The 25,590-nt window shown below is 40.4% G+C and overlaps 1 protein-coding gene across 4 annotated transcripts in view; it reads left to right on the forward strand.

The window, feature by feature from the left end:
- The window catches only part of LOC125455723 (spectrin beta chain, non-erythrocytic 1-like), a 247,207-nt gene extending 221,872 nt beyond the window's left edge, over window positions 1–25,335 (forward strand). For all 4 annotated transcript variants that reach the window (XM_059649255.1, XM_048538084.2, XM_059649257.1 and 1 more), the window contains 4 exons: window positions 13,095–13,369; window positions 14,899–15,072; window positions 16,015–16,057; window positions 21,002–25,335. In XM_059649255.1, coding sequence (XP_059505238.1) covers window positions 13,095–13,369; window positions 14,899–15,072; window positions 16,015–16,057; window positions 21,002–21,187 — 678 coding nt within the window. In that variant the 3' untranslated portion in view covers window positions 21,188–25,335. The remainder of the gene's footprint in view (window positions 1–13,094; window positions 13,370–14,898; window positions 15,073–16,014; window positions 16,058–21,001) is intronic.
- Window positions 25,336–25,590: the final 255 nt, after the last annotated feature.

Raw genomic sequence — 25,590 nt, forward strand, 5'->3', positions numbered from 1 at the left:
TGAATGATGGGTGGTGAACTAAGCTACCCATCATGGTAGCTTGTTGGTATCATCACTGACCAACTTGCTAAATCCTGATGGACATGCCTGCTAGAATGGCAGATGGTCTTGTGGCAGATGATGAGCAAACCAGCATGAGATCCTTACCTATCTGCCTGTCATCAATGCATTTGTCCATGAGAGCATTGCAGCAATTACCCACCCAACATTATTAGTGAAGAGAAAGCCCCATTTTCACATTGAAGATACCTCATTGTTTTGTGTGGCACTAAAAAATGATTAAGTCACCATAGTTCTACTGGTCAAAGGTTAGCTCTCTCATTAGAGAGAGACATCTGAAGAGGTTTAACCTCAGGCTCACCACGCCTCAGGTGAGGGAAGAGGTTGAGAAGAATATACCTTTGTGATGACATCAAGAGATGTGGGAATTGAGCCCACACTGTTGATATCACTGACCAGCCAGCAGGCAACTGAGCTAACCCCTCACCATCACCATCCTGAGGTTTCACATTACCCAGTGACTTAACTAGGACAATCTTAGAAATGCTGTGGCTACAATAAAGGTTCAGAAGCTGGTAATTCTGTACTAACTCATCACCTGAGTCTCCAAAGCCCACTATTCACAAAGCATAAGTCAGGAATGCGGCAGAATAGCCCCCACTTGCCTGGATGAGTGAAACTCCAACTGTACTTGAAGCTTTACATTATTCAAAACAAAATAATCTTCTTGATATTTATTCGTTTTACCACCTTAAACATTCTTCACCTCCAGTACTAGCACACTGTGGTAGCAGCCTGTGCCGAACACAAATATACTGCAGCAACTTGTCGAGGTTCTTCTGACATCACCTTTCAAAACCACGTTCTTTAGCATTTCAAGGAACAGAGATAGCAGAGACATGGGAACACCATCACTTGTCAGATATCCTCCAAACCACATGGTGAGGGACTTGTTGGACCAAAACCCTACAGTTTCCACGCTGTAGAGATTCTTTGATTCTAACTCATCCTGACTTTGAACCATGTCACCATTCCTTCACTGCCATGAGTCAAAAACCAGGAGCACCCATGAAAAGCACTCTGGGTGTACTAATACCCATTCTTGAGGGAAAGCAGGGATGGACAACAGATATTGATCATTGCCAATAATGTGCTCATCCCATGAATGAGCATAAAGAGATTAGCGGGTATTAATTGTTTAAACCTTGAGAATCTTCCTAGATTGATCCTTTTAATCTTATACAGGATGAATTGATTCTTGTCAGCTTGAATTCCTGCAGGAACCCCAACTGAGAATAATGTGGTTACAACAAATGTCGGTTTAATGCAATTCTGGGACAAGCTTTGCAGCTAAGCTCCAAAATGAATCTTTGACCACCATGTCATATCTTCCCAGCCTTAGGAGAGCAAACTTAACTCACCAGTGTGATACTTATGTGTCCCACGCAAGCCACCTTTGTATCATGTCTCAATCAGTTGCCAATTTTCTCTCAAATTATTAGCAGTTTTTATATATGGATTTGCATGCTCTATGAACCTCAGTGGGCTAACCCATCCCTGTCACCGGATATTGGATGGACTAGTTTTAAACTGCATCACCGATGTACAAACAGCGTTAACACTGAGAGAACAATATTAATTGAACCATTTTTTTAAGAAAACTGATTATTTCTCAGGTAATGAAGTACACTACAATTCAATTGAAATGCATTTCCTTGAGAATTATTACTATTCCAGTGATAATCTGTTACATTTCAGAAGCATTTTACTACTTCATTTTTCCACAACAGCCATAAAACTCATGAAAATATTTGTCTGCTATTTCTCTGAGAAGCAAAGCCAATGGAGAGTTTTAAAGATGGATATCAATAAGCAGATGCTTTGTTTTCATGTACATGACCATTAATTTTCTTTTCTCGAGCATCAGTGGATTCCAGAAATTCTGATATTTAATGAGGAATCTAGCCTTCTGCTGCCAGCAAGCAATACTTTTTTCCAAACCAAACATTGACCTTTTGGTAAAGTATTTTATTTCTCTTTATTGTTTGGGGAATCAGAACACAGTACAGTTAAAAGCAATGTCTCATTTTAGTGTCCCACTTCGTTCAGAAGAAATCAAATTATAAATTTTGCCGGCGACTAGGATTTTTTAAGTGCAGCTCTCTACTGCAGTCAGAATACCACTTTCACAACCAAGGGTACAATTCTGATTTCAAATATATCACATTCTTCACATATCCATATATTTCTTATTTAACCAACATGATTTTAATATCATCTCCTTCCTTGTATTCCTGTTTTTCTATTTTTCTTTCCCTTTTTCAGGCATTGGCAGGTTTGAGTTGCTAGTGAAGGTGGGCTACAGGCATGGGTCCTTGAATCTTTCAGGGCACAGTTGCAAGTTTTTAGTAGTTGCCATCATAGACAAATGCCACTGGATCCCAGGGTGTAAAAGAAAAATAAAGCAACAGGTCTCTGGTGGAGAGAAGTAAAAGCATTGGAAAAATCCTTTCAGAACCACGCAATTATCAGGACAAGAGAAGAACAGATGTTTAATTGAGATAATTGCAAGCTATTCTGTATGAGTTATGTTGGAGCAAATGTTACAGTGAGCTATAAATCAATTCCCAAGGACATAAAAACAGGAGTGAAAATGTGACACATATAATGAATTTTGTGTTCCTGTCTGATGTTTTGGCTTGTATACCTTTCATTTACAATTTTGAACTGAACTGTGTCCTGCCCTTCCATTTGTTTATTTGTTTGGGATGTTAGCCATTTGGCTGCAAATACACTCTCATTCTTAATGCTTCCTGTTTTCAGCAGCTGCTTCCCATTAATGCCTTAGTCAGACATTTGAATGGATAGACATTTTGATCTGATTGCTCAAATTTATTCTCTTAAATGAAAGCAGTTTACGTTTGCGTACTCTGCAGTTGCTTTGCCAATCACTTTGAACTATATTCTTACAGTCAGCAGGTAAGAAGCTGAAATACATTGTTGTCCTTCATAGAATCGTACAGCACGGAAACAGACCCTTTGGTCCAACCTATCCATACCGAACATAATCCCAGATTAAACTAGTCTCGCCTGCCTGTTCCTGGCCGGTATCCCCCCAGACCTTTCCTATTCACGTACTTATCCAAATGTCTTTCAAATATAAATGTGCCCACATCCACCAATTCCTTGTGAAGTTCATTCCACACATGAAGCACCTCTCTTTTTTAAAAAAATACCCCCATATTCTTTTTTAAATCCCTCACCTCTCACCTTAAAAATGTGCCCCTCGTCTTGAAATCCCCCATCCAAGGGAAAATACACCTACCCTGTCTATACTCCTCATGATTTTATAAATTTCTATAAGGCCACCTCTCAAGTTCCTACTCTCCAGTGAAAAAATTCCCAGCCTATCCAGCCTTCCCTCATAACTCAAACATTCCACACCCAGCACCATCTGGGTAAATCGCTTCTGAACCCGCCACAGCTTAATCATATCGTTCCTATAATTGGGCCACCAGAACTGGACACAGGATTCCCGAAGAAGAGGCCTCACCTATGCCCTGTATAACCTCAATGCAACTTCCCAACTCCTTTACTGAAAGGACTGAGCTATGAAGGCAAGCGTGGTAAACGTCGTTTTAATCACTCAGTTCTACCTGTAACACAAACGTACACGTGCTGAATTTAGTTTTGCAGGGAGAAAATAAAGAGCGGTACACATGCAATCAAGGTGACAGCCTAACATAAATAAACTTGTTTTTGAATTTTTAAATAAAGCATAAGCAGACATTTTTAGCATGGGGAAAGTTGACAGTTATAAATTTATTTTCAGGGCAGTGAAATTGTTCGTTAGTAATTATGAACTCTATAGCCAATTGTGTAGCATTCAGAGAGAGAAAAAATAGGAATAGGAGCCATTTGGATTGTTCAAACCCACCGTGTCATTCAATATGATCATGTCTGATCATCCAACTCAGTCCCCTATTCCAGCTTTCTCCCCAAACCCTTTTATCCCTTTAGCCCCAAGAACTATATGCAAATTCTTTATGAAAAAGTTCGATATTTTGACTTCAATCACTTTCTGTGGCGGAGATTCCCACAGGCTCACCACACTCTGGATGAAGAAATTTCTCCTCAATTTACTCTTAAATGACGTAATCCAAATCCTTACACTATGACACCTGATTCTGAACTCGCAGACCGATCCTTCCTGTGTTTACCACGTCTTGCCCTCTGTTAGAATTTTTAGGTTTCTTTGAGTTTATCATTCTTCAAAACTCCAGTGAATATTGTCGTAACCAATCCATTTCCTGTTCATGAATTCATCAATAAAGTGTTACTTTTTCAAGGGTTGTTTACAGTGAGACCAATAGTATAAAAAGGGCAAATTCACATCAGTTCAGTGATCTCCAATTTATTGAAGATTGTAGACCTGTTAGTGAAGTACAGAATCATTGGAAGTAACCTATGTACTTTAGCACTTTCCTGCACACATGTGAACTCCAGGATTGCCTTCAGTTTCAGAGGAATAATGATAATGAATGGTGACAATTTTGTTATTAATACTGATGCAAAGTTTGGGGCATGAAATCTGAGAAATGTGGGGATGAAAGTGAAGTGAGAAGGAGGTAGAGAGACTGAAAGGGGAAATGTGGCAATGGAAACATGACAGAACAGAAATTGTTTTGCAATCAGGAGACTGTTAGAGATTTAAAGAACAAAAAGTGAACTCAAAACAAAAATAGTAGGAAGAGCTGCAAAAAGGAATATTAAAACACACTAGTGGGAAATATAGAAATTAACACTAAGATGTTATTGTTACATTAGAAACAAATGAGTAGTCATTCAGAATGTGGGCCTTCTAAAAACAAGCACAAGAAACATTGAAAATGTAAGTGGAGAGGTAGACTTCATTGAATAATTTATCTGTCAGTCTCCACAACATTGGATGATGACTTTACAATGACATTCTCGAGAAATGGTGAATATTGAATCAAGGGACTTATAAAAGGTAATAAGTAAGAAAACATTATGAGAAAAATTAATGGCTTAAAATTGATAAACCCTTAGATCCAGATGGTTTCTACTGCCAGGTATTAATTGACGCAGATGAGGAAATTAGAGATGCATTCATCACAACCTTGAATTTTTTTTTGATTTGGGAATTTTCCCTTCAGCTTATAAAATTGTGGCCTGTAATCTGCTCTTATTGCCACAGTATTTATATGGTTGATCCAGTTCAGTTTCTGGTCAATGCTTATCCTAGGATTGTGGTAGTGGGTAATACTATCTTCTGTGATCCATAAGATGCACAGCAAAGACAGCTTTTAGTAAGGATACAAAAGTGAATTGGCCATACTTTAGTTCTTCTTCTATCCCCGGACGAGAGTAAACCTGTCATAGAAAGATCTTCTGTTTCACACATTGTGAAAACTGACATTGGTATTCAAGTAAACTGCAGGAATTATGTTTATCAAAATGCACTGTTTTGGAGATCTACATCTGTTGGAGATATCCATCTGAGATAAGGCCCAGAGGATACCAGCTCCAAGGCAAGTGCGTTGCTGAATATATATGTAACAGAGTCCTTGGCGCACCTGTATGGCTCTGGAGCTTTCACCCATTGTGTATTATCTATCACAAGCAAGAACTAAAATTACTGTTTGACCTTCTAAGCCTCAATATTAGTTTTAAAATCGCCTGTACCAGCTTATCTCAACTTTGTCTGCAAACATTTTTTTGCATCGTTGGGTTGACATTCTTCATAATGGACAGTTTTCTTTTTGAACAATCGTCTGTCTTGTTGAAAATATAACTCATTTACACAAAAGTATGACTTCAAAATAATTATAATCTTAGGTGCAGACCTTCTCCTACCTTTTTCTAAAATTCATTCATGGGATATGGGCCTCACTGGCTATAACAGCATTTATTAACCCTCCTTAAATGCTGTGTCGGCCAAATCAGGGAAGGGAGGGGGGCCAGATTTCCTTCCTGATAGGACATAAATGAACCAGATGATCCAATTGTGGTTCGATCTTCACCATTTGACTTACAGTTTATTCTGGATTTTTTAAAAATTTGAATTTAAATTCAACATCTGTCATGGTGGGATTTGAGCCCATTACCCCTAGATCCTTGGATCAAGTGGTCTGGATTGCTAATCCAGTGACATAATCAGTACACCAACACTATTTGCAAAGAGCTGTAAACTTTCCACTTTTCGTTTCACACTTGAAAATTTTATCCGCAAGCTTACAAAGTAACTTTCTTTAAGTACATGTACAATATTCTTTCAGAAGTTTCTGATGAAACTGATTCCACCACCCTTTCAGGTAATATCGAATAAGCATTTGCGTGAAAAGGTTACTCCTCATTTCTCCACGAGTTAGTTTGTCAAATCTATGACTTCAGCCCAAGATAATAGAGTCACCCTCTTTGCTTTCTGACAATCATGCATCATTTTAAGACCTTTTATTAGGTCTTCCGTTGACATTATATACCTCAGGGAGAACAATCCTAGCTTCCATAACCTCTCATAGACCATTCGGCCTTTAAGCCTTCTTTGCCATTCATTGTGGTAATGGATGATCATCCGGCTGAATAGCCTGTTCCTGCTTCCCCCAACCGCACCCTCCCCCCAATCTTTTGATCCTTTTAGCCCTAAATGCTGCATTCAACTCCTTCTTGGAATCATTATTTTGGCATCAACTATTTTCAATGGTAATGCTTTCCACAGGTTTACCACTCTCTGGGTAAAGTAATTTCTCCCCATCTCAGTCTAAGTAGTTTATCCCTTATCCTTAGACTGTGACCCCTGGTTCTGCACTGTCCTTACATTGGGAACATTTTCCCTGTATCTACCCTATCTAGCCCTGTTTGACTAACTGAACTTCACTGTCCCTGGAATCATCCTAATAAATCTTCTTTATACCTCTCCAGGACCTTGACATCCAGCCTAAAATGTATTGCTCAGAATTCCGTATGATATGCCACCTAAGACCGAAACAGAGATTAGTCGTGTTTTCTGTGATTTTTTTTTTGTTTTTGTATTCCCATGCACTTTCTGAACCAATTTCACCAGTCTGTACTGTCACATTGAATGGTTTGTAAATATACACTCTTGGATGCCTTTACACTTGCAAATTCCTTCAAAACGTTAGCATTTAGATTCCCTACCTACGTCCGTGTCACCACCCACACCCTCCACCTCCTCCAGAACTTCCAATTCCCTGGCCCCCAACACCTCATTTTCACCATAGACGTCCAGTCCCTATACACCTGTATTCCTCATGCAGATGGCCTCAAGGTCTTCCGCTTCTTCCTGACCCGCAGGCCCGACCAGTCCCCCGCCACCGACACCCTCATCCGTCTAGCCGAACTCGTCCTCACCCTCAATAACTTCTCTTTCGATTCCTCCCACTTCCTACAGACAAAGGGGGTGGCCATGGGTACCCGCATGGGCCCAAGCTATGCCAGCCTCTTTGTAGGTTATGTGAAACAGTCCCTCTTCTGCATCTACACAGGCCCCAAACCCCACCTCTTCCTCCATTACATTGATGACTGTATCGGCACCGTCTCTTGCTCCCTAGAGGAGCTCGAACAGTTCATCCACTTCACCAACACCTTCCACCCCAACCTCAAGTTCACCTGGACCATCTCCAACACATCCCTCTCTTTCCTGGACCTCTCAGTCTCCATCTCAGGTAACCGGCTAGAGAAACTGATGTCCATTTCAAGCCCACCGACTCCCACAGCTACCTAGAATACACCTCGTCCCACCCACCCTCCTGCAAAAATTCCATCCCCTATTCCCAATTCCTCCACCTCCGCCGCATCTGCTCCCAGGATGAGGCATATTCAGTGACTTTGCCTGCAATCTGACAGGTCTACCACCCCATGATTGAAGAAATTTCTACTTGTCTCAGTCCAAAATGGTTAAACATGGATCCTATGCTCTGGCCTCCTCAGCCAGAGGTAATCTTCCTCAAATCCAGTCTGCTCAGCCCTGTTAGAATTTGCTTCAATTTCAATGTGATCCCTCCTGTTCTTCTAAGCTTGGTTGTCAATAAACAATTGCACCTCCCAGTCGTGAACCATTTCAACTTTCCCTCCCATTCCTCAGATGACATGTCCATCCTGGGCCTCCTGCAGTGCCACAATGATGCCACCAGAAGGTTGAAGGAACAGCAAATCATTTTCCTTTTGGGAACCCTGCACCCAATGGTATCAATGTGGATTTCACAAGCTTCAAAATCTCCCCTCCCCTACTGCATCCCAAAACCAGCCCAGCTCGTCCCCGCCTCCCGAACCTGTCCTTCCTCCCACCTATCCCCTCCTCCCACCTCAAGTCCCACCCCCATCTCCTACCCACTAACCTCATCCCACCCCCTTGACCTGTCCGTCCTCCCTGGACTGACCTATCTCCACCCTACATCCCCACCTACTATCACCTTTACTGGCTCCATCCCCACCTCTTTGACTTGTCTGTCTCCTATCTGCCTACCTTCTCCTCTATCCATCTTCGATCCGCCTCCCCCGTCTCCCTATTTATTTCAGAACCCCCTTCCCCTCCCCCATTTCCGATGAAGGGTCTATGCCCGAAACGTCAGCTTTCCTGCTCCTAAGATGCTGCTTGGCCTGCTGTGTTCATCCAGCTCCACACCTTGTTATCCAGTAAATACAGGCCCAGTTGACCCAATCTCTCCTCCTATAACTAATCTGCCAACCAGGAACCAGCCTGGTGAATCTTCACTGCAGTGACTCGATGGTAAGTACATCTGACCTAAAGTAAGGAGGTCGAACTGCACGCAACGCTTAGGTGTGGTCTCACCAAAGCTTCGTGTAGCTGCAGTAAAATTCTTGTTCCCTTTTACAATGAAGACCAACATGCCATTTTCGTTCCTCAGTGCTTCCTACACCTACATGTTTCCTCTCAGTGCCAGGTGCACGGGGACGCCCAGGTCCCTTTATTTAGCGACATTTCCCAACATACCGCCATTGAAATAATACTCTGCCGTGTTGTCAACAAATTGCTGCTCATTGTAACTGTAGACGTGACATCACTGGAGATTTAAATCTGATCTGATTCACTTAGATTTATAAATTTCCCTATATAGTGTCAGAATGAACTGCTTTGTAGCATACATTTCATGCATTGATGTTAGGAACAATTGCAAGATTAAAGGAAAAATAAAGCAATGTGGAATTCTGAACTGTAACACCATCGGAGCTAGTCTTGGGGGAGTTGGAGACCCACTGAGTGCAGTGTGGAGTGTACACAGCTATTTTCTGTTTTCTGTGCAGTCGGTGGCATGTCCCATATTAGGAAGGGAACCTGAGTGGGTGCACTTGTGTCAGATCATTTCCAGCTGGCCAGAATGTGATGTCAAATGTATTGACTGATTTAAACGTACGATTTACAAAGCTAGACCAGACGGGCTCACTCAGTGTTTTCACTGGATATCCAGCATGGCCCATACAGACAGGTTCACAAGGGACCCACCCACCACAAGAGACACCTGACTTGCAGATGAGGTGATCTGCACTTAGCTCAGCGATTAAGAAGCCCGTAGATGCACTGCGCAGTGCTTACGGCAGTGTTGTGATGCAATGCTGCATTTGGCATCCTCCGAGCGATGTCCACACACATGCCACAACAAATAAAGTCTGTAGTTACACTGTATGTAGATATAAAGCATGATGGCTAAGCCAAGGAGAGGGGAATCCTGGCATGATTCCCTCTGCCAATTTGGAGCTGGGTTCCTACATGCTTCTCAGTATGGATACAAGGCGGGTTGGCTGGCTAACGAATAACATTGCGTTCTAAAGCTACAACTTCTCCCATATACAGCCTCCTCAAATATCTCTGAAGTAGAAGGCACACGCAATCTTATCCTTCAGGGAGTGGAACATGAACTGTCTTCCCAATGCCCTGACCTCAGCCCACCAGTACCCACTGACTCATTATCTGCTGATTCGGACCATTATCTGCAGTGCCATTATCTGGTAACTGCGACTATCAGATCCAGTGACAATGCTTCCTCGGCCTGGGTTTGCTCCCTCGCTGCCTCCTGGGTAAGCACTCACTCAGCAGGAGGTATCCCTGGCATCTGGTCAAACAGGGGAAGATTGGGGCAACAAAAGGGGCAAGTGGGAGAAAGTAAGGAGTCCATGGAGATATTATTTGCTGGCTGCATGTTAGGGGTGATAGCCAGATGGGGGTTTTCTGGAAGTTGGAAGATAGGTAATACCAGCGTCTCAAGGACACTGACGATATAGTCCTTGCTACACCCATGCTATGGTGTTGCCAACAATCTCATCTGTAGATGCTGGAGATTCTTGTTCTCCTATTATTTGTGACCTCACTCAGATGCAAAATGTGTGTGATGGTGAGACGCGGTATTAATGTGATATATCTGTTGCTGCTGCTGAAGCTGGGTGCAGTCAGTGGGAGTGGATTTTGAGGGTGAAGAGAAGTATCGGGTGTTAGGGTCAGGGAATGCTGATGGCTAATTGTGGGCTATGGTGCAGTGAACAGAGTGGGATTTTGAACGAGATCATGTCACTTATTGTGGCACTGCTGGCAGGACCTTGGGGACAGACTCCTTGTACTGACCTCCCCAGCTACCTGTTGCCATTTTCTTCACTGGATGGTCCTTGAAAGACTCCTGTGGAAATTCAGCCTCTATCTCGACTGCTTTTACCAGCTAGGCAACCATTTCCACGCTCACGTACCTAGGGAGTGTATGTTGTCCTGAGTGCAGCACTTGTGAAGCTCCTGTGTGTGTCTAGTGAAAGTACAGGTGGCCAGCTTCCTTTCATAAGAAGGTGACAATAAAAGGTGCAGTCCCACTTTAAGAAGGACAGGCTGCCTTTAAGAGGAGCAGGCCTGGCTCCATCACTTGCTGCCATTGCACAGTGCATGGCTTCCTGCCGAGTTTCCAGGCAGACCGCACTTGCACTGAGGCTACGATGAGTTAAATGAGGAGATAGGGCCCCACATTCGTGTGCAACCTGCCATAATGAAAGTGGAACGAAGGGGTCCTAAACTACATCCATTCCATCCCAGCCCACCCCCCCACTCAAAAATGGGCTTTAAACCTCTTGAAACCCAAAGAAGAACATATGATGCGTGATTCCGATTCTCATTATTTAACATAATTTAACAGGAGCAAATCACTTATCTGTGGTGCTTTCTATCTGCAAACACCCCAACCACAGCAGGAGGATGAGTAACTAAATTAATTATTTTTGTTTGAAGAGATGAAACTGTATCCAACAATATCTGGTGGGCTAGTTAACAGGTTTGACCTCTGAGGCTGCTCCTATCTTCAGCCCGACGATCACATAAACATACGCACGACTTCTCTGTCTGGTAATGCATAGTATTTATAGATACACACTATGGCATTATTTACAGAACATGCATCTTTCAGTGAGGCCCTCAGCACTTCGAGCTTTAATGAGGCAATTAAACTTTATCATACAATCTGTAAAAGACTCATAAACTGCCACTCGGTCAGCATCTTTGCTGACACTGCACATTTAACCCACTTACCCAAACCTCACGCTGATACTTGCTGGAGTGAAAGAATCTGTAGTGCCATCCTTTCCATTAACTGAAGTATTCATGGTCTTCACAATAGGTAAACATAACTAATATGCAGCCTATAGATTATTGTTAATGACACCAATAAACAAACCATATCTATGTTTGTGTGACGTTTCATTATTTTAGAATGGGTGCTGGCTTATTAATATTTTAAGTTCCTTTGCAGACACAGCGGGGAATTTATTCAATGATTGGCTGTTGACAGTATTAACAGACATGATCATACAAGCTGCAGTGTAACACTAATGATGAAACTAACAATATCGTGTGTGGTATGACACATGCCTGTCTGATAAAAGACATTATTTTACATCACCAGAAGAAACTAAGTTCCAGATCCTCTCTCGATGGCTAAGTGAGGTACCATGCACTTTCAGTGAGAACGCTTGCTGGATTAAACTCCGACTTTAACTGTTCACCAGTGTTGGCAGTGAGGTTCATTTACGTTCGCTGCCCCCATAAACTCTAGAAATGGTTGCCCATCAGTTTCTGTGTTCATTACTGGAAGGCCAGGCATTAGGAGATCCATCAGCAAGGAGACAGATCATCTTCACTTGGGTCTGGCAGGGTGGGGATTGTGGGGAGGGAGGATTTGGGGGATCGCAGGCACGGGTAGAGGGTACCTTGAGCAGCCATCCCTTACTCCCCCATCTGTGCCTTCAACTGGGGCAATTGCAATCACCCCTCCTCTTCATCCCCAAGGGACAACTCAGCAGGTCATCACCATGCTTTACTAGTCAAGAAATCAGGCACTTTTCTTGCCGTCGGATGGCAGGAAACTGGGCATGTAGCTAGTTAATCACGTGAGGGTTTTAATTAATGTGAGTGAAGAGGTCTTCAATGGGCATTCTCATCCAGCCCTAATGTCGGAGGTGCCAAGAAGAGGCTAAGCACCTCTCCAGGGCCTGATTATTTGCTGTTCTTACCAGCACCCGACAGGAAGTAATTGTACCCAAGGATTTCTTGATTCTGTTGTGTTGCTACAGTAAGAAACCAAATAAAGACAAGCCCTGTTTCCAAGCTGCCACACTTAAAGCCATAATTAAGTGTTGTTATGTGGAAGCTTTTATATTCCAATGTGCTCCTGTCAAGAGTAATAAGAGAACAGGTAGCTGTCTTAGCAACAGAGAGAGGTATATGAACCAGGAAAGATTGAAAGCAGTGGAAGCCTACAACAACAGCTTATATTTCTGTAGTACCTTTAAAGTAACAAAACATTTCCAACATTGTCTGACATCATTTATAGTACCCTTCACTTTAGATATAACTTAGCCATGCTGCATGTTAACTGTGTATTGAAAATGTATTGGCTTTTCCTTCATGGGATAACTAATGATGTAGGCCCTTTGTTGTCTTCAATCAAACCAAAAGGATGAATGTCATTCACAGTTACAGTACATGGCTCTGAAAACTAACACAATCCAAGATTTTTTTAATGCTCATGAATTTATTGTCTCACGTTATCTCCAACTGCCCCCAGATAACCACTTCGGAAGATTTGTCTGCCTTGGTAAATGGTACTGACAGCCCGGAAGAAAAGACACTGGAAAGTGAAGAGAAATCGGAGGTTGAAGAGAAGCTTCGCGAGAGAGCTTCCAAACCTCCGCCCTTGATATTGTCAGAGCTTGAACTAGAGAAGCCCAGAGTTGCATCCACACTTCCCATCTTGACTCCAAAAGAACAACCTGCCCAATGGGAGGGATACCTTGCACGTAAACATGAACTAGAAGGACCTAATAGGAAAGCATCAAACAGGTGAATTTCTAAGGCTCTGAAATGTTTTTCAACTTGTGGAATCTGAATGTGAATAACATTTTCAGCCTTGGCTCTGTTTACAGCAGTCTTGCCTCTAAGATCTCCTTCAGATAATGAACACAAAAGGCGAGGCCCTACACATTACTATAGGGGTGCTCCTCTATGACGTTCACCGTCTTTCAGATGAGGTGTTAACCTGACACCCCACTTCTCTCTCAGGTAGTCTTAAAAATCCCATTGTGCTATCTCAAAGAAGTGGATGGTGGTTATCCATCCATTCTGGCCCGTATTTAACTCTCAATCGATATCAGAAATGCTCATTATCTAGATGTTACCACACATTGTGTGTGGGAATTTAATGCGCTCAACTGAGTTGCTGCATTTCCTCCATTTCTTTCTGATGCAGTGCAAATTAATACTGTCCACAGCATAGCAAGATTGACAGCATGAATACCTCAAGCTACTGTCATGGCTGATTTGATGAATGCACTGATGGTTTAGTTTGAACAATTTTGGGAAAGATTTCTTCTTTCTGTGCGATATGTCAATCATATCATACAAATCATGTGTTTTTTTTTACAAAGAGATTAACTAATTCATGGTGCTTTGAGGAAATCTTTCCTCTTTGAACAGACAGCACTAAAAGGACTTTGTACTGCATTTGTCCCAGGAGAGCAGAGACTCATGACTGGAACCTCAGAAATGGAAAAAATGCAACATTCTCAAAGTAAATTTCACTGTAATCACAAAAACATCCTGTTTTCTTTTTAAAGTTACATAAATGTTTCCCTATTGACTGAGTTAATCAGTTCCCTGCAGATAGCACTGCGCTACCTTTTCACTGTTTCTCTTGATCTCCATGCTGTCTAATTACTTTGGATACACTTCATCTTGCTTAACATTAGAAAGATAAAGGTTTTTTTTATTTCAATTCACCCAACAAACATTATTCCCTTTTTCTGATTACACCTGAAGACTGCCTTTTTTCTGACATTAAACAAGACAATCATCACCTTTGGGTTTTATCTGAACCTGAGCTAAACTACAGCCTGTATGTTTTCCCTACTTACTTCCACCTTCTGATACTGAAACATCCGGTTGTGCTTCTGTTGGCTGCGAATTAAGCTACCCAAGGCATCCTGCTGGCCCCTCTTTCTTCACCCTCCATAAACTGCGATAAATCCAGATCTGTGCCCCATCTTTTGGCAAACTAAACCTGACTGACCTGTTAATATAATTTTCCAATGCATTTGATTCAAGATCCTTCTCATCTACAGCAAATTACTCCATGACATTTCCTACCCTTAAAATCTCCCCAAACCTACCTTTTTGATCAAGTATTCGCTCACTTTTTAATTCTAACCCATTCTGATTTAGTATCAGCTTTCAATGTGCCTGGGAAACAGCCTGGGATATTTTTTACGTTACTTCACATATCGTTGCAAGTTGTTGTCCTACAGTGCTAAGGAAGTCCATGAATTTGAAAGTTTATGCCTCTGTGTACAAATATGTGCTGCCTTCACACTTAGGTCTTGGGCTACCTTATATTGTGCCCTGAAGAGTAGCGAGCTTTACTTCTATAAGGATACAAAGAATTGTAGTGCAGGAGTAACATACCATGGTGAAGACCCCCTGAATCTGAAAGGTGCTTTGTGTGAAGTGGCTGCTGATTATAAGAAGAAAAAGCATGTATTTAAGCTGCGGTGAGTACATCCAATGGCAACCTGGAGATTTAATGTTGCTAACATGGTGTGGGGGGGATAGCTAAAACTTCTCTCAGCTATGTCATGATATTCTATTGACATAAAACTGCAGCCTGGAAACAAGGTCAGAAAAGGGCAATACATCAACAACGCTTTAATAATTAGAGAAAATATATCCAAAGAAGTGAGAGGTGTCTGGCAACAAGAATTTATTTCTGGTGCTGAGCAATAGCTTCAGCAACATCGTGCTGTTGGCAGGAGTTCTCATTTTAGTCAGTTTCCATTTTGAGTAGTGCTGGGATTGCAACAACCCAGATCACATTTTGTTTCACTTAATTACTTTTCAGGCCTTATTGATTTCCTAAATTGCTCTGTGGGTCAAATCAATGTATTTCTGGCAGATTTCTGAATCATTTCAGCAGAAGACTGACAGGGAATTGCGCACACCTAATAATCCACTATTCTATAGTTCTGATGCCTCGTTATTATAACTTGGAACTCCTGAAGTCGCCAGGCAAATAATGCCAGCTTCAGGGTGTCAGCCATTTTGTATCCAGCTATCTGTGGAATATTGCAGGAAGAAATATTTTGGTTTGTTTATTTGGCTGTCATTCCTTTTTCTCCTGAGATGACTAATATTTTCCAGGAGAACAAAACTGTTGCCAGTAATCCATAATGCTTTTATAAATAGAATAGTACTTTCATAGAATGCATTTTCAAAGCTTTAAAGCAGTTGGGGAATTCAGAAGACAGGGGTAAACTGCAACTGAGCAATTAATGAGAATTATTTGCCCCCAGACTGCGTTACTACTGGTAACCCCTTAGTTATCTGTAGGAGCTAGAGGTCTGATTGTAGAGTATCCAGTCGTGTTGTTAAATGATGATGCAATCACGTGTGGGAGCTCTCAATCTAAATGTGTTCCATTTGACGTTCCATTTCAGATTGAACAACGGCTCTGAATATCTGTTCCATGGTAAGGATGAGGTAAGTCATACTGAACACTCATATATTCTATTCAAAACTAATATCCCTTTTGTAACAGGCAGACCAAAATAAATCACTGTGAATTTTAATTAATGACTAAGTCTAATGTACACAGTCAGGGTAATTTTATATATTTTCAAGCTCATTTATTAAACCAATTCCTACAATTCAGGTTCAAAGCACACAAAACTTATTTAATAAATAATCTGTGCAACCCAGGAGGTGTTATGCAAAAAGAACAGTTTGAGTATACTAGGTCTATATTCCATAGAATTCAGTAGATTTTTGAAGGGATTAATTCTTAATGGGCTTAATTAATAGATACAAGAAGGATATTACCCCTGCTGGTGGGGCCACAGTCTGAGAAGACAGGCAGGATCAAAGGAGAAATTTCTCCATTCAAATGATTGTGTATCTTCAGAATTCTCCACCCCAGAGAACTATGTTTGCCCATTCATTGAGTACACTCAAAACTGTGACTGTTTTTGGATACTGGGGGAATGGTAGATGCAAGGATAGTGGGTGAAGATGTGGTGTGGTAGAAGATTAGCAACTAGGGATGGACTATAATGTTGGCTTCGTTAATGAACATCTCATAAATGAACTAAAAACAAATTGTATTTCATGGTGAAGCAGGCTCAAAGGATTGAATGGTCTTACGTCCTTGCTCAATTAAAATGCATTATAAAAATAACAAAAGATGTCAACAATGGTGAGAAGAGAGACACATTGGGAAAAAAATTCTATGAACATTGTTAACATAGAAATTTGGAATGGAATGTTGACACGTAACATAGTTTTCCTTTGTTTGTATGGAAAATAACCAATTTGTGTTATACTGCACGTTTGGAATTTTCTGAGTCTCATTTTACATCTGAAATGCAACACTAATTGTTATCAGTCAGTAATTGATGTAATTTCAGATAGGTATAGTAAGCAAATGTGTGTGGTTTCCCTTCATTATTATTGCCTGCAAGAGTTTCAGTTCTCATTTAATTCCTTTAAGTTATTTTGTACAGAATCATTTCTAGTTGTGTCCAACAAGGTGTTTTGTCATTATGCGCATATACAGCTTACCATCACTTCTTCAAATTGAATTCCCAGTATGAACCATTGCCACTGAAGAAACATTTGCATTCTAGTAAGCTGATATCTTAGAAATGTATGTATAGGTTCACAAGAAGTTGCATAGTAAATGACTCTTGTTAATTAATATCCATTTGTGCTTTTTATTTGTTCGTGGCATGTGCGCATCATTGGTCAGACCTGCATTGTGGGACTATCTATAGTTGCTCTTGAGAAGGCCCTGGTGAACCATTTTCTTGAACCACTACGAGGTGTAGGTACTCATAACGTGCTAGTAAGTAAGGAGTTCCACCATGTTGATACGGTGTAAATGAAGGATAGGTAAATATGTCACAGTCAGTATAGTGTATGGCTTGGTCGGGTAGGAATAGGGCATGTTGCACTTACTGTCTTTGTCCATCTAGTCAATAGAAGTTATAGGTTTGGAATGTGTTGGTGCATTTAGCCAATTTGCTCTGAACTAAATTCCGAAATGAATGAGCAATTAGTCTGCCTGTACTTTATACTTGCCAGTTAAAATTTTTGATGTAATCTCAGAGGTTTTCCAGGTCTGTCTCAAAAAGACACCAGGGGACATCCCCCATCAATTGGTTCTGTATGACTGAGTGTGATGACTGGATCACACTGGATCGGTACTCCGTCACTGCAGACCTAACAGTCTATGAAATATTTTGTTGGTTCCTATTTTCAAAAAGAACAAGGTCGGTTAATTTTAATTTTTGTGTTCCCAGGCCATTCTTTCTCATTGATAAACGAGAGGAGTATCGAAGAATCAGTGCTCAAACTTCAATGGTGTGCTAGATATTAGTTTAACTCATGCAGCTGAATTATCCAAAGAATTGGTTCAAGTAGTTTAATGGAAAATGTTTGCACTCTATTGCATTATCTCAGGCAATTTTACACTCAGTATGTACCCACCACACCTCTGTGGTGCTGCTGTCATGCTATCTTACACTCAGGAATGATAGAAATAGCCATCATGGCCAAGACCTTCTAGGATTCCGTGCACTAGCTCCATGCTTAAAACCAACTCAGCACCAGGTCAACTGCTGCTAGCTGGGGTGCCATGGTAGCTCAGTGATCAGCACTGCTGTCTCACAGCGCCAGGGACCCAAGTTCGATTCCACTCTTGGGTAACTGTCTGTGTGTAGTTTGGACATGCTGTCCATGTCTGTGTAGGTTTCTTCCGGATGCTCCGATTTTCTCCCACAGTCTGAAGATGTGCAGGTTAGGTGGATTGGCAATACTAAATTGTCCGTAGTGTCCAGGGATGTGTATGTTAGGTGGGAAATGCAGGGCCACAGGGATAGGGCAGGGTGGTGCATCTGGGCGAAATGCTCTTTGAAGGGTCCATACGGGCTGAATGGCCTGCTTCCAACTTATAGGGATTGCATGAATCTATGAGCTAGGAATTCCTCTTCTTCCCTGCAGTTATCAGACTTTTGAACAGAACTCTCAAGCAGTAATGTTGATCTCTCTGCATCTTCTCTGTGGCTGTTACACTGTATTTTGCACTCTGTTTTGCTACCTCAATGCACTTTATTATATGATCAGCCTATACAGCATGCGAAACAACACTTTTCACTGTATCTTGGTACATGTGGCAAAAATAAATCAAATACAAACTCAAACCTGCATGGAGGTCTGATATGGAGGAGTTATCATATGGGTCTTTGTTGGCCCCAGTGGAAGAAGGTGTTGCATTGCAGATACACTGGGCATCATGGCATGGCATTTTGACCACCATCTCTAAACTGTGTAGAGCACCACTGCCCATCTCTCATCTGTGGCTACTTTGCCACGTCATGAGGGCACCAGTGACTGGAAACTCCACATTAGGAGGCAACTCCACTCCTAATGGACGTTGACTTTGCTCCTGGGTTTCCAGATGATTTGTGTCGCACCTGTTAGTGCAGCACTCACAGAGATGGCCATAACTCTGAGTCTGGACCCGTTGGGGATGGTTCAAATGAGTCTACATGAACAATATCAGAAATAAAGCAGCTCCTCAATAATGTGATCATTCAACAGTCGCAACAGACATAGATGATATTTGATTATCGGCCAGCGGCTAAGAAAATTCAGCCTATAGTGTTAAAAGGTGCCATTGGCTGCCCAAGAATGTAAGCAAAATAACTACGGGATAAATATCTAGTTAATAATGGGACTGAGACTTACTAGCAACATTAAGATATTTTCTTTATAACTTTGTCCAGGTAATTATAATATTAAACAAATAAGCTTTAATTTCAGAGATAGCTAGAACTGCAGATGCTGGAGTCAGAGTTGATACAATGTGGGGCTTGAGGAACACAACACATCGGGCAGCATCGGAGGAGCAGGAGAGTCGACATTTCAGGCCTGGACCCTTCATCAGGACTCTTTAAGATTTAATTTCCCTCGAATGTCAAAGATAAAGTAGTGAATTGATCAACACTTTCAAGACATGAAGTGGAAGTAATAATGTAAATAGCGAGAAATTGTTTCCGTGGTTAGGGTGCTTGGCACAAGGAGGCATCGCCTAAAAAAAAAACTCATGCCAGATCTTTCAGAAATTAAATTACACTGCCAAAGACGATAGGTGCTAAAGGTTTGGAGTTCTCTTTTGCAAGCAACATTTGATGACATATTATAAACACAAGATTGACAGATTTTCATCAGCCAAAAGCATCAAAGGATATGGGAAGAGTTATCCTTGTTTTCTTCCCTAACGTTGAGCAAGTATCCATAATATTGTGTAAACGTCATAAATAACATCTGAAATCAGGCATTTTCCTTAGCATGGGAGCTTAGTAACACAAGTATGCCATTTAACTATTCAAGCCTTTTCCACCTTTCAATAAGATCATGCCATGAGAGTAGGGCTGCATATCAGGCATGATCTTATTGAAAGGTGGAAAAGGCTTGAATAGTTAAATGGCATACTAGTGTTACTAAGCTCCCATGCTAAGGAAAATGCCTGATTTCAGATGTTATTTATGACGTTTACACAATATTATGGATACTTGCTCAACGTTAGGGAAGAAAACAAGGATAACTCTTCCCAGATTCCCAGAAAATGATATCTGGTTGAGATCTCAATGTAATCCCAATCTTTCCCTGGCTTTGCCTTGATATAGGTTTTCCATTCCTACATGGACCCCAGTGGGAATCTGGTGGGAAAGCAATTGAGGCAAACTGAGACAAATAACTACGAATATTCACGATCGAACCTGTGTCTCAGTTCTCCGGGCCATGCCAATCTTATGTGTTGTGGCTTGGGAGAAACAGTTGCAAATTAAGGAGGATCAAACAAGAGAGCACAAGTTTAAAGTAACTAGCAAAAGAAGTGAAGATGACATGAGGAATAACGTTTTTACACAGTGAGTGGTTAGGACCTGGAATGCACCAGCATAGAGGTGTGGTGGAGGCAGCATCAATTGAGGCATTCAGGAGGAAGTCAGGCGTATCTTGAAGAGGAAGAATTTGTAGAATTTAAGAGGAGAAAGGAAGGGAATGGAGCTAGGTAATTTTCTCAATTGGAGAGCTAGCACAGACACAAAAGGGTTCTTCCATCCATGCTCTAACAGTTCTGTGACTCTACTGTGCAATGTGTCAAATTTGAATTAAGACACTTTGTGCCATGTATTTTGCAAATTACCTCAAATCAAAGGAATTTTTTTTGGTGTGAGATGCATAGTCAGTTTTCTGTCTTTGGGGTCACAACCTCAGCATGAAGGACGTGCTTTGGCTGAGTTCACGGCGAGTTATTGTAGTTGAAGACATAGTGGTACAGATGAAACCAAATCCTTTGTCATCTTTCTTGGTGTGGACAGTCTGGTTGTTCTGTATTGATGAACTTTTCTTTTCCTGCTGTAGGAGGAGTTGCACAACTGGATCCACAATCTCAACGCAGCAATAGCAGAACAGGACAAACCACAGAGTACAAGACACGGTGAAATCAAGGCACATACCCTACCTCTCCCATCTGTGATTGCTCCAGAAACCAGTCCTGGCAAAAAGGACAAGGAAAAAAGATTTAGTCTTTTTGCAAAAAAGAAATGACCAGTGTTAAAAGAAAAAAAGGAAAAAAAGATGTTTAGTGCCTACATTACAAAATGGTGGCAGTGGTCAAACTGCACCAGAGTTTGGGGAATGGGGGAAGAGCAATTTCTCCAAATGTAAATATATATTTCATCTTTTTAGGAAGAGATGAGAAAGCATTTTTTCTTAATTTACCAAAACTCTGCATGTCATCCCAAACAAAAAAAGCTGAGAATTAATTTTTAAATAACCCACAGTTTAACTTGTATTTTGGTGAAACTGCGACATTCTTTTCTTTTCTGAAATAAGTTCTTACAGTCCTCGCTAATGGCCGACATGTGTAAATCCAAATTTAATAGAGCTTTAAGATCATGGCAAATTACCCAGCCACATTTTTGGTTCTTGAGCCAGCACATTAGTGATTTCTTGTATTGGGCTAGTCTTTTTCACATTCTGTAAAACAATAATGGAACAATGGGACTCCAACAACAATGTTTAGGTTAAATTGCCACTACCAAAGAATATTTTTGAAAAAGCGTATTTAACAATTCTAAGCTGAGGTCAATTTTTTTTCAAAGCAAAAATGAATTATAACATTTTTGGGCAGGAAACTATGTAAAATTGATAAATGTTAAGTGGTTCAGCTTTGAAATGGTTAAAAATACCAAGTTTGTACTGTATGCATCAAGTTGGAGGCAATATTCTGTACATTTTGGCACATGTTTTGTAGTACTGACGTAGATTACATTTTAGCAAATTAAGGGTTTTTTAGATTTGTAGAAGCTTTATCTGGTCAAACTGCCTTCATTGTAAGAATTATTTTGCCCAATGTGTATTGCGACATTGTAAATGTGTTCAGGAGAATTCAGTCTGTTGATTATTTTAAGCAAAATCAATCTGTTCCTTTAGGAAGTCTTCACCAACATGTACAATGTCAACACATATATATGTACACACACACACACACACACACACACACACACACACACACACACACACACACACACACACACATCAGAAAAGTCACTGCCTTTGTTTTTTTAAGTTGTTGTTTGCAAACAAAGGGCTTTCTATTAAATATACATTCATATTTCTATTAATTACATAAAAAGACACAACTATTTGTTTTCAAGATGTTAAACATTTCCAACCAGTCATTTTTGACTCTTAACTGAAGAAGCCCTTTAAATATTTCACTTGAGTTATAAATATCACATGAAAGAAAGTTGGGGAAAAGTCAAAGTGTACACATAAAAGGTGCTTGCTTTTTTTAATTTGAATCATTCTCTTTGTTCTATTTTGTGTTTGGTTGAGATTTTTCATTTGACAGTTTTATTCGAAAACAACATTGGACAAATGAGACAAGCTTTTTAGATTGATGTTATAATTTTTTTTTGATAGAATGTTTGAAATTCTGTGCTATATCAGAGTAAGCAAAATCTGTGCATAATCCCTGTAAAGGTGCAAATCTCAAAAGGGGATTTATGAAGGTCATTTCTTTTCTACATTAAAAATATAGGTTAAATGCTTTCTTTGAGATATTTTCTCACATCTCACTTTTTAGAACATGTAGCAACTGGTTCTGCCTTGAAAGAAGACTTCTGCCCTAACTTTAGGCATTCTATATAACAGCTGGTCCTTCTAATATGAATCATTACTATATTACTAGGACTGTCATCTGGTGGTCACTAAGGCAAGGTGATCATTAAGACAACGTCAGGCGTGATGAAAGAATAAGCTTATGATTGCAGAGAATTATAAAGTGCCAGTTTGATATAATGAGGAATGACTGAATCTGTGCCAGACTACTTTGACCTTCAGAGATGCATGAGTATAGACATGTTAGCAGAGTTGGCTTGAGCCTTTGAACCAGCTAAATTTATTTAATTTTTCAACAATTGTTTTTCAAACATCTGACAGTATCTCACCAGAGCTCTTTTGGGCTTCTGCTTGACACTCTCCTTTGCTGTGATAGAGTAAACATTAGCCTAATGTCCAGGATTCTAGAATTAGCTCATCTCACACTTTGTCACATTCCTCAAGAATGTTTAAGGGATGTGCAAATTGTTAGCAGACTCTATTTTCACGCTTGCTTTCCTTTAGAAGTAATTGTCAGGAAGATGGTACAATTGAGAATTATTATAAGTAACTTGCAAAGGTGCCAAGTGGTGCGCTGGGTTGCTTTGGGGATAGTTTGTATTTGAATGACAGAACTAAGTGAAAAGGTGCTTCAGACCTCTCAGTACCCAATTCCCTGATTTAGCTATGTTAGTATCAAGCAAAACTAATAAACAAAAACTAGAGTCATCTTGCTTTAATAGGTGGCACTTGTGAAATGGTGCTGATAGATTTTTTCTTGGTGTTTGAAACATTCTGCCAAAATGAAGGACTACAGAACTGGGGAATCAAATGTTTATCCACTTTTCCACTCTCCAGCATGTGTTGTCAGTATCATGCACTTTTAAGTCAGCTTTGTCACTGTCAAAAATTAAATTTTGCTTCACACTGCCCAAAGAATGTGCCTTAAGCAAACTTCAGAAGCGGACCTTATAATAAACCAGGGTGATTTTGTTTTAACTTTGCACACTTGCCGCCCTCATGCCAGCTTTTCAATAAGGATTTTTTTATGCTCCTGAGATGCTGCTGGGCCTGCTGTGTTCATCCAGCCTCACATTTTATTATCTTTTCAATAAGGAAGTCAGTTTTGTGCCAAATTGTGGAGAGTTTTGTATTTGGTCTTTATCCCCAAGTGTGGCTATGGCTGACTAATTTCTTAAATTATATTGGAAGTAAACAGGGGCTTTCATTCCATGACAGTGGCTTTACTTGTACCTTAATAGCTGTGAGAGGACAATGGTGCATTGTTAAATGAACAACTCATAGTCCACAGTCCAGTTTATAAGTAGTCGCTGAATGATTAAACCAGTTCAGTGCCAAATTGTGCATAGCTTTGCTTTGCAGAGCTGTTCTAACTCAGAACTAGATTGTGAGTGCCCAAATGATTGCAAGCTGAAGAGAAGTGGTTTATTCTACTGATCTCAGCTAGATGGAACCCATTTTCTAGAGAGGAAAAGGCATAGTGCTATCAAGCTTCTCCAGCAGGAACTTTGGAAAGAAGCCAAAATATTCAGCATGTTCGACATCAAATACCTTGAGTATTACCTGTTGTTGCAGATGCCTGAAGTTTGATTTCCATTTTGATTGTCATTCTGGTGTTCTGAAGCTGAAATCTAGTCTGAACTTTGAAATTACTCAAATTAGGGTGCATCTTTGAAGCCAAAGTTGTGGTCAGTGACGATCTAAATGATTTAGGAATTAACCGCATAAACAACAGCTATCAAAAAAAAGCTTTCAAACTGTTCATGTTGCTAAATGTTAAAGAATATGGGAAAATTCCACTGGTTTAAGCACCGTTTTTTTCTCCTTTTACCTCTTTGGTGTAGAACTTTACAACCGAACATACTGAGTAATAGCTTCATCAGCATTTTTAGACCAGTATTTGAATGAACTTGCAATCTATTATGGCCCTAGCTTTGAATCAGGTCGAAAAGTTGTTTAGTTAAGCCAAATGTATTTATGGAACACGTTTATAGCAATAATCACTGTAAGGTGAATACTTCAATAAAATGCAACTTGTTCTCACCTGAAAATATGGGCTAGGTTCAGTTTATACTAAGATGCACTCTTATTAGCTCAGCAAGAAGGCACTTCCAGAATACTGTATCAGAATTAGCACCATGCCAGTTCATTTCAGGACATAAATGAACTTTCAGCAAAATTAAAAGTCTGTAATAAGTGGCAACATGTGTAGAAACTGGTATAGGTCTTCAATTAATTAATATGTTTAATCAAGCTTAGGCTTTAATCAGCTGTCTGTCCCCTAACTCAAGCACAAAACATTTGAGTACATTCACATAATTCTAACTCCGTCTTGCACATTTGTACTGTTTCACCTATGATAAAAAAACTCTCAATTTATTTGTCTAAAATGCCATTGTAACGTGAGCTTAAATATTACACAGCATTGGAAAAATTGTCAGTAGACCTTAGAGGCAGTTGTTTAATGTTTTAGACACAAGCTGTAAATTGATTCTGTTTCGTTTTGAATGTGGTGTTGTTTTGGTGCAGCAGACATCAATGGAATAAAAAGACATCTTATATATTTTAAATACTGCAGTCACAGCTCATTTCAATTTATTTGTCTTTTTCATCTTTTTGTTCTTTGTTTATGCTGTTTGTCTTTTTTATGTGAAGGTGAACATGCTTGAATTGTGCTATCCACTGACCATTTCCAGGTGCAAATCGATAATTGGCACTTCTTGTAAACGTTACCTTCTGAAAACCAGTTACCCCTGGTGCAGCTGTTTTTTTCCTCTCTTTTGGTGGGACGCACATAACCTTTATGCAAAGTGAAGAACAACTTA

This window comes from Stegostoma tigrinum, chromosome 10, assembly GCF_030684315.1.
Source record: "Stegostoma tigrinum isolate sSteTig4 chromosome 10, sSteTig4.hap1, whole genome shotgun sequence".
Taxonomy (NCBI): Eukaryota; Metazoa; Chordata; class Chondrichthyes; order Orectolobiformes; family Stegostomatidae; genus Stegostoma; species Stegostoma tigrinum.